The 15,992-nt window shown below is 36.6% G+C and overlaps 3 protein-coding genes across 6 annotated transcripts in view; 2 read left to right on the top strand and 1 right to left on the bottom strand.

Moving 5' to 3' along the window:
- On the top strand, positions 1 to 4,600 carry LOC21393626 (switch 2). The gene is made up of 8 exons (XM_010093187.2): positions 1 to 503; positions 1,277 to 1,383; positions 1,599 to 2,526; positions 2,662 to 2,909; positions 3,036 to 3,162; positions 3,243 to 3,518; positions 3,593 to 3,851; positions 4,176 to 4,600. The coding sequence occupies exons 1-8, from the start codon at positions 108 to 110 to the stop codon at positions 4,526 to 4,528; spliced, it is 2,694 nt and encodes an 897-aa protein (XP_010091489.1). The 5' UTR covers positions 1 to 107; the 3' UTR covers positions 4,529 to 4,600.
- A 797-nt stretch (positions 4,601 to 5,397) lies between these two features.
- Positions 5,398 to 9,203, bottom strand: LOC21393625 (RNA polymerase II subunit 5-mediating protein homolog). The gene is made up of 11 exons (XM_024162437.1): positions 8,968 to 9,203; positions 8,811 to 8,870; positions 8,561 to 8,728; positions 8,374 to 8,440; positions 7,332 to 7,552; positions 7,115 to 7,225; positions 6,986 to 7,019; positions 6,502 to 6,617; positions 5,997 to 6,038; positions 5,761 to 5,832; positions 5,398 to 5,673 (listed from the first exon to the last, which is right to left on the bottom strand). Exons 1-11 carry the CDS (start codon positions 9,175 to 9,177, stop codon positions 5,617 to 5,619), a joined length of 1,158 nt encoding a protein of 385 aa, XP_024018205.1. The 5' UTR covers positions 9,178 to 9,203; the 3' UTR covers positions 5,398 to 5,616.
- A 1,939-nt stretch (positions 9,204 to 11,142) lies between these two features.
- LOC21393624 (transmembrane E3 ubiquitin-protein ligase 1) overlaps positions 11,143 to 15,992 on the top strand; it is a 7,783-nt gene continuing 2,933 nt past the window's right edge. For 2 of the 4 annotated variants that reach the window (XR_002901739.1, XM_024162427.1), the window contains exons 1-10: positions 11,143 to 11,961; positions 12,916 to 12,988; positions 13,173 to 13,300; positions 14,214 to 14,329; positions 14,530 to 14,590; positions 15,028 to 15,094; positions 15,173 to 15,250; positions 15,408 to 15,565; positions 15,688 to 15,747; positions 15,912 to 15,992. The exon at positions 15,912 to 15,992 is cut by the window's right edge and continues 76 nt beyond it. Coding sequence is in view for 3 of the 4 variants with exons in the window: in XM_024162427.1 (XP_024018195.1) it covers positions 11,779 to 11,961; positions 12,916 to 12,988; positions 13,173 to 13,300; positions 14,214 to 14,329; positions 14,530 to 14,590; positions 15,028 to 15,094; positions 15,173 to 15,250; positions 15,408 to 15,565; positions 15,688 to 15,747; positions 15,912 to 15,992 (1,005 nt within the window). In the remaining variant the exon portion in view is untranslated. The remainder of the gene's footprint in view (positions 11,962 to 12,915; positions 12,989 to 13,172; positions 13,301 to 14,213; positions 14,330 to 14,529; positions 14,591 to 15,027; positions 15,095 to 15,172; positions 15,251 to 15,407; positions 15,566 to 15,687; positions 15,748 to 15,911) is intronic. The other 2 variants (XM_024162429.1, XM_024162428.1) reach the window with 1 other exon arrangement.

The following is a 15,992-nucleotide window of genomic DNA, read 5'->3' as shown; positions in this document are numbered from 1 at the left end:
ACTCCTTGGGCGGCTAATCACTTTCAGTACAACTGAGAACAACAACGAAAGTACAAAACCACTTCGAAAAGCATTTTTCAAAAAAAAAAAAAAAACGGTTGCCACCCATGTCGCTTAGAGCCTTGAAAGAAACTCTGAAGCCATGCACAAATTCATCTTCTTCTTCTTTTGCCTCCATTAAAGCTCGCACAGAGACCTCGACTTCCCATAACTCGGACTCCACAGCCAAAATCCCAAGAAAGCCCCCGAAATCCTCTCTGTCGCAGCAGCTTCTGCGCCTCCAAGATCCGCTCTCTCTGCCCTCAATCGAACCCCCCAAACCCCGTGAAAGTAATGGCGGTGTCCGACAAGACGATAATGGAGAGGAGGAAAAGCAAGGAGAAGCGGAAGAGTTTGCGTTTGTGATCGAGAGGCCTCATAAAGTGAGTCAATTTCAGTTTGATCAGACGGGACCCTACGAACCCTTGGTCTTGTCATCGCAGGGAGAAATTCATGTCGTACAGGTGATTTCATACTTGCCCAGTTCATTTATTTTTTCTTTTTTTTTTTTTTTTTTTTTTTTTTTTTTTTTTTTTTTTTTTTTTTTGCCTGAATGATGTGTTGAGATGGATTTCGAGGCAAATTGGTGATTTTGATTTGTTTTGTCTTGTTCTGTCGTTTGGTGGTGTGAAGTGATTGGATTTAGCGGAAAGAATTGTGTGTGCATCACTTTGATAAGAGTAGTGTGGAATTGTGAGAATACATGGTGGCTGAATTTGGTTCGGATGCTTAATCGTTATGGAAAATCCTAATTAGTACTTTATGTCACTTACAAGACGTAGAAAAGTTACCTCGTTCACTTTGCGGATTCAAGCTGAGGTGTGACATTTTTTAAGAGTTTTTCACTGTAACAGACAAAATTAGATGTGATATTTTTTGAGAATTTTTTACTGTAGAAATCTAAAACTGAAAACTCGGTGAATGAACAAGGTAGTATGTGAAGAACGCTAGGTAAAAAACGAAACAAAAATCCCCACGGAGGATGCAGTTTTTATCCGTGACATTTTCATCAAGTTCTGTTAAGTTATCTTACTTCCTTTAATCTAATGTGGTTCTGATGTGATCTGACAGTGTAAATCTATATTCTGCCAGTAAAAAATACCCTACCACTAAGTTCCCCCTACGTATGTTTCACATTTTTGTTGAGTATTGTAGACATAGGTACTCGTGTATCCGTAGACATTGAGTAATGTGTCGTTCTCTCTCTCTCTCTCTTGTTTCTTTTCTGTTGTTGCAGGTTCCTTCGTCCATAAACTGCAGGTTACTTGAGCATCAGAGGGAGGGTGTTAAGTTTTTGTATGGTTTATACAAGAACAACCATGGAGGTATTCTTGGAGATGACATGTATGAATGTTTTCTTGAACTTTTATCTATTATTTTTCATCTTCTTTCTTAGTGTCTTTTGAATTTTACCTATAATATTTCTTAGCCATTTACTTTTTGCAATGCCATGTATTGAAGGGTGAATTCTGTGTGTGTGTGTTGTGTGTGTGAAATCTGTCCATATGGAGGTCCTTGGTAGGGGAAGAAAGCTCACTCCTTGTTTTTTAATATGACAGGGGATTGGGCAAAACCATTCAAACAATTGCCTTCTTGGCTGCTGTTTATGATAAAGATGGAGATTTTGTGGACTCTACAACATTGAAGAATAATCAATTAGGAAAGAAAGGCCCTGTACTGATAATTTGCCCTTCCTCAGTCATCCACAACTGGGAAAGTGAATTCTCTAAGTGGGCCAGTTTCAGCGTTTCTATTTACCATGGCACAAACCGTGGTCTGATTTATGATAGGCTAGAAGCACACTTAGTTGAAGTACTTATTACTAGCTTTGACACATACAGAATCCAAGGAAACATTTTGTCAGGAGTTGAATGGGAGATTGTGATTGTTGACGAAGTGCACCGGCTGAAGAATGAGAGATCGAAACTCTATGTAGCATGTCTGGAAATTAAAACCTTAAAACGTTTTGGCCTCACAGGAACCATAATGCAGAATAAAATTATGGAACTGTTCAATCTCTTTGACTGCATTGCACCAGGATCTCTGGGAACTCGGGAACACTTCCGGGAGTTTTATGACGAGCCGCTCAAGCATGGTCAAAGGTCAACAGCTCCCCAAAGATTTGTCCACGTTGCAAATGAGCGAAAACAACATCTAGCGGTTGTTCTTCGTAAATATATGTTGAGAAGGACCAAAGAAGAGACGATTGGGCATCTCATGATGGGAAAGGAAGATAATGTTGTATTCTGTGCCATGAGTGAATTGCAGAAACGGGCATATCGTAGAATGTTACAGCTACCAGACGTCCGGGCCCTCATAAATAAGGACCTTCCATGTAGCTGTGGAAGTCCCCTTACTCAATCCGATTGTTGCAAAAGGATTGTGCCAAATGGATTAATTTGGCCCTACCTTCACAGGGATAGTCCTGATGGTTGCGATTCATGCCCCTTTTGCATTGTTCTTCCTTGCCTCGTCAAGCTCCAACAAGTATGAATTTCAAACGTTTGTTTGTTCTTGTTGTTTTAGTACAATGAAATACATGCACATGTATATATTCATATGGAATCATATTTTGTATTGCCATTGTTCTTGAGCATGTTACATTTTGGGTATGCTTTGCAGATAAGCAATCACCTGGAGCTGATCAAGCCTAATCCTAAAGATGATCCAGATAAGCAAAAGAGAGATGCAGAATTTGCCTTGGCTGTGTTTGGCTCCGATGTCGATTTGGTAGGAGGGTACACCCAAAACGAGAGTTTTATGGGCCTTAGTGATGTTAAACATTGTGGCAAAATGCGTGCATTGGAGAAACTGTTGTTCTCTTGGATTTCACAGGGTGACAAAGTTCTTTTGTTCAGTTACTCTGTTAGGTGACTTTTGAAAACTTTGATGCTCTGCCAATATGTTTACCCTTTTTCTTTCTTTTCTTTTCATATATAATAGTTGACTTGCTCTTATGGCCACGACATGTCGGTGATCTTCCTTATACTTTGCAGGATGCTGAATATTCTGGAAAAGTTCCTTATACGAAAAGGCTGCTCCTTTTCACGACTTGATGGTTCGACACCGACCAACCTGCGTCAGTCTCTTGTTGATGACTTCAACATAAGCCCTAGCAAACAGGTAAGAATTTCAAATCAAATGATGATGGTTTAAATGACCTGTATTTTGCTGGCTAAATGATAGCTTGCGTATCCTTTTAGGTTTTCCTGATATCAACTCGAGCTGGTGGGCTTGGACTGAATCTTGTTAGTGCAAATCGTGTTGTGATATTTGATCCAAACTGGAATCCTGCTCAAGACTTGCAGGCTCAGGACCGATCATTTCGTTTCGGGCAGAAGCGTCATGTGGTGGTTTTCCGCCTTATCGCTGCTGGTTCACTGGAGGAACTTGTATACTCACGTCAGGTGTACAAGCAGCAGCTAGCAAACATTGCTGTTTCTGGAAAAATGGAAAACAGATATTTTGAAGGTGTTCAGGTAGAGAAATAGATCTGTTGGCTTTTGTGTTTAAACGTTAAATGTCTTCCACACATTCTGTTGGTTTCTTTCAGGATTGCAAAGAATTTCAAGGAGAACTTTTTGGGATTTGTAATTTGTTCCGTGATCTTTCTGATAAGCTCTTTACGAGTGAAATCGTTGAATTGAATGAAAAGCAAGGACAACAAGACAAGGATCCCCCCAGCAGAAAACAAGAATTAACCGAACTTGGAAACAGTTCCGCTCCTCCAGAAGAAGCCAATCCAGTGCCGTCACCAGAATCTGAAAATGACTCCAAAAAAACTTCAAGTAACCCAACGCTTGAAGATCTTGGTAAGTCGGAGAAATTTTAGGGCACTTGTCACATTTTTAAACGTTTGTTTTACATGGATCAAATGATACACATCATGGAAAATTTATTACAAATGTCATGAATACATACGTGACAAGATTCTCTGTTATCGGCAACAATGATTTTTTATCTCAACTATTTCACTCCATGATGTGTCATAAAACTGTTTTTTTATTTTTTTTTTTTATGACGTGTGCCATTTTCCTTGAAGAATAAGGCACTGCTAAGAAGCCAAAGGTTTTAGCAACTGCATCAATTGCCCTTAGGTTGATAGAATAGCTGAAATTTTCAACTTTTACTTTCAGGTATTGTGTATGCTCATCGCAACGAGGATATTGTGAACTTCGGTCCTGGAACACAAGGGAAGCTGGAGGAGGCTGTCCCTCTGAATGATGGTCCGAAACATTCCATGCCCGTCGTTCGGAGAAAGAAACCAGAAGACAGAGATGGGAAAGAAAATGTTTCTTCTACCTCTTTTTCCATGGGCAGGAAAAGAATTCAATATAGCCTCCTTGCTCAATCTGTGGGCATGGGAGAGGTTGATTTTAGTAAGTGGCTATTATCTGCGACTCCCTCAGAGAGGGAGAAAGTGCTTAGAGACTACAATAGACGAAGGAGATACCCAACGAATGACGGGTTTTTAGAACATTATCTTTAACTCTACTTGTACATATTGTTGTATAGCTGTTTTATATTAGTCGAAATTTCTACCTTTCGGAGAATTATATGCCAGAAGTCAAAAATAGTTCAAAGAAAAATTGAACAGATCAGAATTTCCTTAGGAATGAGTCTATTGACACACTTAATAAATTTTATTGTTGAAAAGAAGTTGAGAAACGCTGGCTTCTATATCTCACATTGAGCCGTTAATTCCAATTACATTGGAATTGAAATTTGATATAAAATCAATCAATCATATGGGCATCTCAGGAACTAAACCTAGTTTTCACGTATTAATAAATAATCAATGTTTTTAATAAGACTGACAATATGAGTCACGACACGATTTGAAAACGACACGAATTTTGCGGTTTAAAGTTGAAAAAAAAAAGTTTGGATTAGAATTGGGTCGACCTGAAATTGACACGAAAAATACAGGTCAATTTCTGGTTGAATCCACCTAACCCGAACACGACACAAAACTCATAAAAAATTAAAAAAAACATATATTTTTCAATACATATTTTAAATTTTATTATGAACTTGTAATATCATGATAGTTATACTCAAAATCTTATACTATTATTTGCTTAATTTCAATGGATGTTATTGTAATTTAGTGTGTTATGATTTTAAGTTATTTCTAATATGTAAAAAACTAAATAAAAGTATATAATTTTCATGTCAATTTCGGATTCACGGGTCAATTTCGTGTCACGAATCATTTTCAAGTCGTGTCGTGTCAACTCGTAAAGTGGTCGTGTCGTGTTCGTGTTGCGGGTTTTAAAAAATTTCGTGTCACGGGTCGTATTCGGGTTGACTGTAAATTTTAAAAAAATGATCAAAACACGACACGAACACAACACGTGACACGAATTGCCACCCCTAATTTTTAAGCTAAACAAAGATCTGCTTTACACAAAACTTGGGAGATTTTTTGGTTCACCCTTCCACCAACTTCTTCAAAACTTTTAACTGGAATTTCAGACCAGCCTTTATCGACCAAGGCAGATCAGTATCTTGAGTTGTATTAGCAGCTGCTCGTTGTATCCTTCTCATTTCTCCTTCCACTTTTTGTAGCGCTAACTATCTTCTATGCATCTTGAATCTTGACACTGGCTTTGAAGGTTGAGAGCCAGATGACTGCAACAGCCAAAACCCATCTTTCACTATTTCACATCAGCGACAATATAAACACTGCATTTTGACTATTTTTTACACACGAATTACCTGAGATGGAGTCTGTTTTCTTGAACTTGTTTCTATATTGTCAGCGTGCTCAACAATGGACCCTGTAAAAGCCTGCATGAGAGGAAGAACAGATTTTAGCACCAAAAAAAAAAAAGAAAGAAAAATACGATGAAGAACAGGTACCGTGAGAGCATCCGCAAAAGGTTCACAAATATGGATTCTACAGTTTACGTTTATTTCTCGCAAATGACGCTTAAAGTGTTAATGAAACTTACTAGTTTACTATCAAAATTTGGCTTTGGAGTCTCCAGAGGAACCTGTAAAACAAAAACTTGATGGTACAGTAATATGGCTAAAAAATGATAGCATGTAAAGTTGTAAAATCGTACTTCTAAACTCTCTCAACCATCAGAAACATTTGAGGGGTAAAAAGAACATTCTTCTACTAAAAAATGGTCAAAGAACGCATTTCAATGCACGTCATACCAAAGATGAGAGAAAATATAACACTAATGATGAACATACAGGCCCATCATGCAATTAGGGCACGAAAGCATTTCAAAACACAATCTGACATCTTAACAAGTTCAGTGACCGAGTAAAAAGAAATTTTATGCTGCCTCGTAATCAAGGCTTGGCGTGTCACCTCTACGAACAAGATAATGACTTTCAAATCTAATTAATCATTTTTCTTCTATTCAGGCATGAAAGGCAGTATAGGACTCTTAACATCTGAAAGTACAATAGCGAGAATGATGGCTAGAAATAAGGCTGAAATACCTCACTTTGTGGAGAAGTAAATGCTCGAACCTTGTTTTCCGCTTTTGGAGGCATCACAGTCTTCTCTGCAGGCTTTTTCACATCACTAGCCAAAGTATAGTCATTTGATATGCCACCTAAGATATGCAAAAATGAGAGAGCAGATAAAACAAGTTCAGACTTGCACTAATGTTTTCTTCTTTGTTTTCTAGGAATGCCCACATACAATACATTCTACTTTCTCAAAAGGATAAGTAAGATATTACATTACTATCTTGCGATCAATAGAACAGACAATAGGAAATTGTTCAAATAACCAATGACGTAAAAATACTTGAGGATTCAAAAAGAAATAGTGATAGCCTTCACCTAAAGTTCGAATCATCTTCTAAAATGGGCACCCCAAATATTTGAGAAACTTTAGTAAACAAACAAAAATTCACTTTGGCACATATGCCAACGAAATCCAAACCCGGATCAATGTAACATTGGGTAAAGGAATAACCTTTGGGTATGGACTGCACTGTCAAACCTGTACACTGATAGTAAAAAGTACAGGAACAATATTAGTATTATATCATATCTAGCGTCCTGATAATCAATAAAAGACAAACAAGGAACATAAATTATTTACATTTAACTGATCAGCAATATCTTGATGAGCATGGTGCTGTGCATTTCTAATTTCTTCAGTAGCCACATTTTTATTCTTTGCCTGCTCCAGAGGTTTCCTTGACTCTGGCCTCTATTTGACCAAGAAAAGTGAGCAAGTAATTAAAAAAAAAAAGAAAAAAGTCAATGCATTTGAGCTCCATTACTCAATTTCTCAAGCCAAGAGTTTTAGATGTTACCTCTGCATTTCTTATCTCCTGATTTGATAGTTTTTCCGCGATGCTATCCATATCAGCTTTACTTGGCTCATCTTCATCACTCTCATCGTTGCCGTCAGCTTCTAGTTCTTCTTTCTCAAGTTCATCCATCCTGGACATAATACGAGCAAACTCTTTATCTTCAACCGCAACCCTTTTGTTGTCTGCTTCAGAAAAACTAGAAGAAACTTGCTTAAGCAGTCCTGAAATATAGCATCAATGGGCCCAACATGAACTTGGTTTAGGGTAAAAAATAAACTGACAAATCCAAACAAAAAGAAAAGTTCCAACACACTAATTAAAATAAATTTATGCATGCAAAACCAAAAGAAAAAAGATCGAAGAATTGGTCTGGTCACAAAATATGTCTCCAATACTTCTACAGAGAAAAAAATGGGTTTATTGTAAAGAAAAAAGCACCAATAGAAGTATTCAATCTACTTCCCAATCGAGTCATGGTAAAGAACAAAGATACTTCTATTTCTTATATTTTTGCAAACACGATCATACACCATACATTATGTATACACGCATTGGAATATTCTAATTTGTATGGTTAATACTACTTGTTCAACAAATTCGATTGATTGATACAAGTTGGAAATTTTTCTGTCTGCGCATGAGAATCCCACCGGGTGCCTTCTACTTCTAATAGGAATCAAACCAGATCAAATCTTTCTCAAAGAATTCAACATCTCTTTCTTTTATCATCGGTTGTACCAATTTATATGTTTCCACAAACAATTGAAATTCATTTTCTTGACCTGTGTTATCTTCAATTTTCGGAAACTTATAAAGTTCTTCAGCCGTTAAGCCCTGATCAATGAACCCATAAAACACTTCAAATTGATATGTTCTGTTACAATGTCAAGCTACCAATTGTCCTAAATGTTTCAGCTAATAAGGAATGGACCCAACAATATACTTCAAGATCAACACAACACAAAACAAACAAAAATCAAACCTGATTCTATCTGATATCAGTCCACATTTACAATACCAAGTCAGAAAGAAAATAACCAACCCGGTTCGGATTCGCTTTTGACGGAAGTTTCATCCTCATAATCCTCTCTTATCTCCACAATGCCCTCCTACGCACATGTCAAGCAAAAACAATAAGCACATCATTTCGCAAATCGCATTTCGACTATGAATCTACAATGGCAATTAACACTAGAAAACACCCAAATCACAAAATTTTCGGAACCCACCGCGGCTTCGAAAGCGGTTGTATGGAAAAACGAAGCCTCAGCTTTGAGGTCCTGCATCATGGCGTTCAAGGAATCGACTTGGGTTTCCAAAGCCTTCCCTCTTCTTTTCAGAATCTCCGCCGCCTTTTTCGACGTCGTTTCCGCATAGTAACCTTCTCCCAACAGAACCTGCAACGGAATCACAACATTGGCATAACTCAAAAGCTAGTGGCACTGTTTGGCGGCTGAGAAAATCATCTCTCTAACATACCAGAAACTCATTGGTGTGTACCAAACGCCCGGGAAAAAACGCCGCCTTCCCGAACGGAACCTAGAAACAGCCCAAACAAACGACGACAGAATCAAATTCAGTTCCATTTTTTTTTCGGGTTTTTTTTTCTTTTGGGGGGGGGGGGGGGGGCGATTACCATGATGTCGTGGTGGAGGTTGTCGGGGAGTCTCTGGACGAGGTTGATGAGGTTGGTGTTGTCGGAGATGAAGCCATGGAGGCGCTCCAACTCCTGCTGCTTTTCGGCGATCGTGTCCTGCACGCGCTTCGCCGCCTTCTGGGCCTCTTCTGTCGGGTACAGCGACGACAACGCCGTCACTGTGCCCTTCACGCCCTGTTTTCCTTCCATTTTTTGATCGGCAAAGAGAGAGAGAGAGAGAGTGACGACTGGCCAGTCGGTTTTGGAAGGGAAATAAAAGGAGAAGTTACTACCGCTGTTACGTCGTTTTCTGTCGAAAGTTTGCTGTCGTTTTTGAGGAAAGATGAATCTATTTTGCTATTTTTGAACTTTTCATGGTCAAGTGAAAGAGTTCAAATATCTCCGCGGTTAAAAAAAAAAAAACCCTTTATGGAGCGTTTGGTATGCAGAAATCAATAGGAATCATATTCTTAAGAAAGTGATAGGGTAATATGATTCTTAGAAATAATACATTACTATGTTTGGTTCCATCTAGGAATCATTTTCAAATTCTCAAAAATATTACATTATTATGTTTGGTAGTTCGTATGAAAGAAGATCCATAATAATAAAAATAATAATATAATATTATTATTAATAAAAATAAAAATAAAAATAAAAATAAAAATATTATTATTATTAAATATAATAATAATAATAAAACTAATAATAATAATAACAATAACATTAATAATAATAATAATAACAATAATAATAATAACAATAATAATAACAATAATAATAACAATAATAATAACAATAATAATAATAATAACAATAACAATAACAATAATAATAATAATAATAATAATAATAAGATTCCCATAATTTTGAGATTCTTGGGAATTTGAATAACACCATGTTGGGTGGTATTCAAATTACCTCAAAATGAGGGAAAGTGAATCCCATGGTAATCACTTTCTTGGGAATCTAAAAATTATAATTTTTGTACCAAACATGGTAATATTGCAGATTCTCATTCTCATCCTTAAGATTATTGCATACCAAACGCCCCCTATATGTGGTTCCCCGACCCTGTCGAAAGTTTGTTGTCGTTTGAAAATGAAATGACGTACTGAATTACCAATTCTCGTTAACAGGCAATCACTTTAACCATCACTCCCATGTCGTTTCTAGTATTATTTCTGTTGTTGTAAGTGATAAGAGGAAAACGACAATTATTTTATATATTTAGTTCACTTATTTGAGCCATGATTTTTTTTTAGGTCACTTAGAACCTATGATTCTAATTCTACTATTTCACAAAAATTTGAATTAAAAAAGTATACATTTTCTCACAAAATTTGAATTTATAATCAAGATTACTAACTTAAATCTATGAACCAAACATTGGAGATTCATCTCTTTGGTATAAAGTGTGTGTTGTGGTGTGGGGGGTACTAATAAGTAATATTTCCTACGAGACCCGACCCGAGAGATAGTTTTCTTATAGCAAAAGTCAGCTGGAAAAATGAAATCAGGTTTCTTGATTTTATTTTTTTCGTTTTGCTAAAGACAAGGTTTTCTTGGAGGGGTAGTCCCTTAGCGTAAGCGACATGTTTGCTAGTTATAAGGTTGATGTCGTTCCTATAAGTAAGCGACTTGCAGTTCCCGTCTTCTCTCTGCACAAGTAAACAACGACAACAAATATATTACCTTGGAAACGACACGTTGGTTGTTGTAAATGATCAAAATATTTGATTCAAATAGTCTGCTGCTGCTGAAGTACATAAACGATAATAAAAATAACTTTTTTTTCCTCGCTAAAAAGATAAGAAAATATAGAATATTGACAAAATGATATTTATTATTTTGTGCTACTTGAAAGATAACAAAGTCATAATTAGGAGAATAACTTTTTCATATAAGATTCTTGAAAAGTAAAGTTCAGTGTGAGACGATATGTCGTAACCCGTAAAGCTAGTAAAAGTAGACTGCGGAAACAAAAGCATCAAAACCGTTACGACATGTCGTTTACAGCCCATAAATATGTTGTGTTAAGAAAATAAAAAACGACATGTAGTTTATTTTATCCAACACGACATGTCGTTTATGTTCCCGCTCGTGATAGGAGCGTGATATCGACCTCTTTTACAGCGCGTGCCTCCACCCCCACCAAACACAGAACCTTCTCTCTCTCTCTCTGACTTTGATTTTACCAAAGAGAAGAGAAGAGGAGAGGAGAGGAGAGGAGACAAAGCACGAAGCCAAAGGCGGCCTTCATTCAGACATGTCAACCTTCCTCCACGAACATCATCACCACCACTTCTCCATCGCTCTTCAACTCTCCAATCATACCCTTTTTTAATTAATCCCAAACTTATTATTTTATCAACAACCGCAACAAAAACACATTTTATTTTTTGCTCCTTCTTCATTTTTATGTTATGTCTAGTGTCTTTACAATAGTTTAAATCAATACAAATCAATTAGATATAATAGTTAGTTGGTGAAATTCTAAGTATATAAATCTTTCTTATTGTTGTTGTTGCTGTATTTTGTTGTTGTTGTGTTTTGTTGTTGCTTAAGTGGTCAATTAGTCGCTGGCCTTTCCTTTTCTCATTCAGATCAATTGGGTAGTTTTCTTCCTTCCAAATGTTGACTCTAATTCAAGCAACCCCTTTTCTCTCTCTCTTAAGCCTTAAGCTGTCTCTGCTCTAATGGGTTTTTCTCCCTCCTCTTGGCTTCTTCGCTTTCGATTGAAACGACTGAGCTCACCGGTCAAACTCTTCTGGGGTTGATTTTTTTTTTTTTGTTTTTAGTTTTTGGGACATGGGATGCCCGGATTTCGATATGGTGTCGGAGAGGAATTCGGATTTTCTGTGCCGCCATGGGAGGAGGAGATTAGGTTTTTTGAAGTGGGTTTTCGTTGGATTGTGTATTGGTTCGCTGATTCTACAGCCGGTGGTGGGTCTCAGACCCTTGAGAGAGAGGGCTCGCTCGTGGGGCGATGAGGTTGGTGTTGAATTTATTTATTTATTTATTGTCGTTTCTTGATTGATTACTTGATCAGTTATTATGATTTTGCATATAAAGATTGTGACTTTGAATTATGTTAGTGAGAATGGTGCATAGTTTACATTTGCAAAGAAAGTATATCATTTTGTTATGTTAGTGAGAATGGTGTTTGTGGTAAAGAACAATGAGGAATGTAGATGATTTCCTAGAGTGGGGAGCTTAGAGAGGTAGCTTAGTAGCTCTATGCACTTCATTTTCATGAGGTTGTACTGAAGGGAGTTTTGTATGCTTTCTGATGGAGTTTCTGCTCTGTGTTTTAAGTTAATTAATTGGTTGTAGGATACTGAAGGTAGAGAATAATTCCATGTCAAAATTTAGAAATGGTTAGCAGTTAAAAATGAATGCCTAAAGCTGTTGTTGGCAATTGCTAGCATTGGGCACGCGTCATGTAGTTCTGCACGCAGCTTTACCAGTGTCCACTGTGCAGAACTGAAACGGTTGTAAAAAATTTGGAAGGAAACTGAGTTAGAACATAAAAAGCATGATGTTGCAACTGGACCTATGTGGAATCCATGGATTTTTTATTTTTATTTTATTCTTTTAGAAGTTTTCACTTGCTTATATTTGAGTAAGATATATGTATGTTGATGTTGGTTCATGCATATTTAGCAGGGTAATTTCATTTACTTATTTTTCTGAGACGGCTTCACAAATTTTGGCATTGTTGATATGTTGACTAAGTAGCAACGGAAGTCATGGATATTTGCACACCGAAATTTTCTTATGAAGTAGTTTCGGTACAAAAGTTAAAAGAAGATCGAAAACTGTTATTTTATCAGAATCTCTATTTGTCAAATAAATGTAGATCCGAGACCTGTACATGATTGAAAATATGAATAAAAGTTTGAGTTACTGTGAACCTACTAAATTCATCTATTTTTTTTCATGCAGTGGTTATTCATAAGAAAAGATGAAAGTGACTTGGGTCCATTTTCTGCATGGAATATAACAGGAACTTATAGAGGTTAGTAAATTAGAGATTTTTAATGCAGTTATCGGGTTGGTACAGTTATATGTCTTTTATATGAAGTTGATAAACTGGATTTCAATTTCTTGTGATACTATTTCACGCATTCATTATCGTTACATAGTTAAGTCCAAGTGTTTTGCATTGTCACATATGTGTACTTTGTTTGGTCTGATTTCAGGGACTTGGAAGTTTCTAGAATCCGCAAATAGCTCTTCCAAATTTCCAGATTTCAGGAAATCCAAAGGCAATTCTATAATCGAGTTAGTTAGTACACCAACTAAAATAAATGGTGTACATTATGTGCAGGTGAGCTCTTTGGAACTATTTCTAGTAACAATCATGTCAGAGGAAGCAGGACTGACGTTTAGTACCAATTTGTAATTTTGTAAAACTGTTTTGTTACCAATATGTGTGTTTGCAACTGATTCTTTAGAAGTCTTATAAAGGTGCACAATACACATTCAAGTGCTAGATGATGTGTACCAAAAACATAAACATACAGTCTCTTTTCTGAACAAGCCAGTCATCAGAGTGCTGTAGTGCCATTATTTTCCGCATTTGTGTCAGATGGCTTCGCCATTGTTTAGTTTAACCCAATCTGTTGATCTTGACTTGCGGATCATACCTTCTGGTTGATGTTGGAAATAGTTTGAACGTGGGTACCCATTACCGTTTTCACTTAAAGATGAACCCTAAGAAGGGTCTGGTGTTTCCTTTGGGACATGACTTGGTTTCATGGTGAGGACTTCCATTGTGGGATAAGAATGTACATATAATGTGTATTTTAAAGCTGTCTTTGGTATTTTATGCCAAGCAATGTTCCTGGAGCCATGGTCACTTGGTCAATGATATACTTGTGCCCTTTATCAAATTATTTAGTCGACATCAAATCGTATCTGTCATGTTATTCTTTTAACTTATTTTTCGATTGTTGAATATCATGAATTCTTTGTTATTGACTCTGTTTCGATGTCAATAATGTGTATTTTAAAGCTGTCTTTGGTATTTTATGCCAAGCAATGTTCCTGGAGCCATGGTCACTTGGTCAATGATATACTTGTGCCCTTTATCAAATTATTAAGTCGACATCAAAACGTATCTGTCATGTTATTTGTTTAACTTATTTTTCGGTTGTTGAATATCATGAATTCTTTGTTATTGACTCTGTTTCGATGTCATAGTCTTTTGTATAAGTTCTTGACTCTATTGTGGACAACAGGGCATCATCATTTTCCAAGACGTGTTTGACAATGAACACAATGTTGGTGGTGTGCAAATCAGAGTGGAAGGTGTATATATATGGCCATTTAGACAACTTCGAATTGTAGCTAACAGGTAACATTTGTAGGTTTTTGTATGCTTGCCATTTCGTATTTTCATCTCAAGTACAAACTTTGCATATGATTCCTCATTCTCAATGTACTGCTGATATTCATTGCTTTATGTGTAAGTATTTATTAACTAGTCAACAGAGCTCGGTTTGCATGTTTCATTTGATTTCTTATGCTATAGTTCTGTTTACAATTACTTTGCAGTGCAAAAGATGGAGAGTTAAATCAAGAAGAAGACTACATGTTATCTAATCCTTATCATTTGGTAATTTTTCAACTTCTCCATAGTTTCTAGTTGGTGATGATTATGCAATGCAAGTATTTTAGGATGAGTTTGCATCGTATTTATGTTGCAATACATTTTCCTGTTGCTTGTTTACAGCCAAATTGGAATTTTGTTATGTGAATTTTTAGTATGTTCAAAGATTGAGCCCTGCTTTGGTGCATTTCTGAGCTATCATTAAAAAATGGTCATGAGTTTTCGTCGGTTACTTTTTTATTTTATTAGCAATATCCCTAAATCCAACTTTCTTGGCTTTTTGCTTTTGTACTAAAGCTAAGTTTTATTTTACAATTTCAATATTGCCATTTTCTCCATTTTGGACGACGATATTTAAATCTATTATTCATCATTCGAATGGAATTTTTTAATTTATTGATGATTGTCTAAGTACTTACCCGCTACACTAACTTCTTGAACAGCTTGGAGTTTTCTCATCTCAGGTGTTCCAAGAATCTCCGCGGGATAAAATGTGGAGAAAGAAACATTGTAATGCTCCATCTATACTTTACTTTGATCTTCAGTTCATATTCTATGTAGAGTGATTTTAATCCTCTCTTGCTGCAGCACCAATTTATGAGATGGAGAAACATTGCAATATCGAAATTGCAGCCCAGATTTCACGAATCTCTTCCCCCCAAAATGGTATTTGAGTTCTCTCCACGTATGAATTATTTCTTTATGATTGCTATCTTCATTAGATTCCCCATCCATTTCCAAAAATTGGCTAAACGTAAAGTATCTCAAGATCTTAGTTTCCCATGAATCCACCCTCCCTAAGCTGTTTCATATCTTATATTAGATGGAGATCGAGAGAGATATCATTTGGAAGGACTAATGGAGAGTCCGGCAGTGGATGATGATGGGGACTGCTTCTCACCTTTGTTGTTGAATGCAACTTCAGTCAACATCGAGGTCTACTATAATAAGGCGGTCAATTATACATTGATGGTCACTTTTGTATCCTTTGTCCATCATCAATCTTGAAGTTTTTTTCTCTTCTTTCCAAATAATAGCAATCTTTAAGGGTGGTTACAGGGTTGTATGCAAGTATTAGGTAGATTCCTTAAAATCTTGTTCAGGTTTCTTTCCTTCAAGTTCTGTTGTTAATTCGGCAAATGGAACATAGCAACACTCAATCAGTAAGACCTTTTTTCCAGTCTGCAAGCATTCCTTTAGAAGAATAATCATAATTTGCATGGATGACTTTCACGTCATTTCTTTTATGAGCGCACTAGTTAGTCAATAGTTTTATGGATTAGCTTTTTCACACAGATGCCTTATCGTATTTATCTTCCTCTTTCAGGGGGCTGCCAAAGTTTCAATTCTAATGATTGGCCAACAGGCTATCATGGATGCTTATCTTTGCCTTATACATCTGACAGCA

Source organism: Morus notabilis, unplaced genomic scaffold (genome assembly GCF_000414095.1).
Source record: "Morus notabilis unplaced genomic scaffold, ASM41409v2 Scaffold290, whole genome shotgun sequence".
Taxonomy (NCBI): Eukaryota; Viridiplantae; Streptophyta; class Magnoliopsida; order Rosales; family Moraceae; genus Morus; species Morus notabilis.
This window is presented reverse-complemented; position numbering and strand designations above follow the sequence as displayed.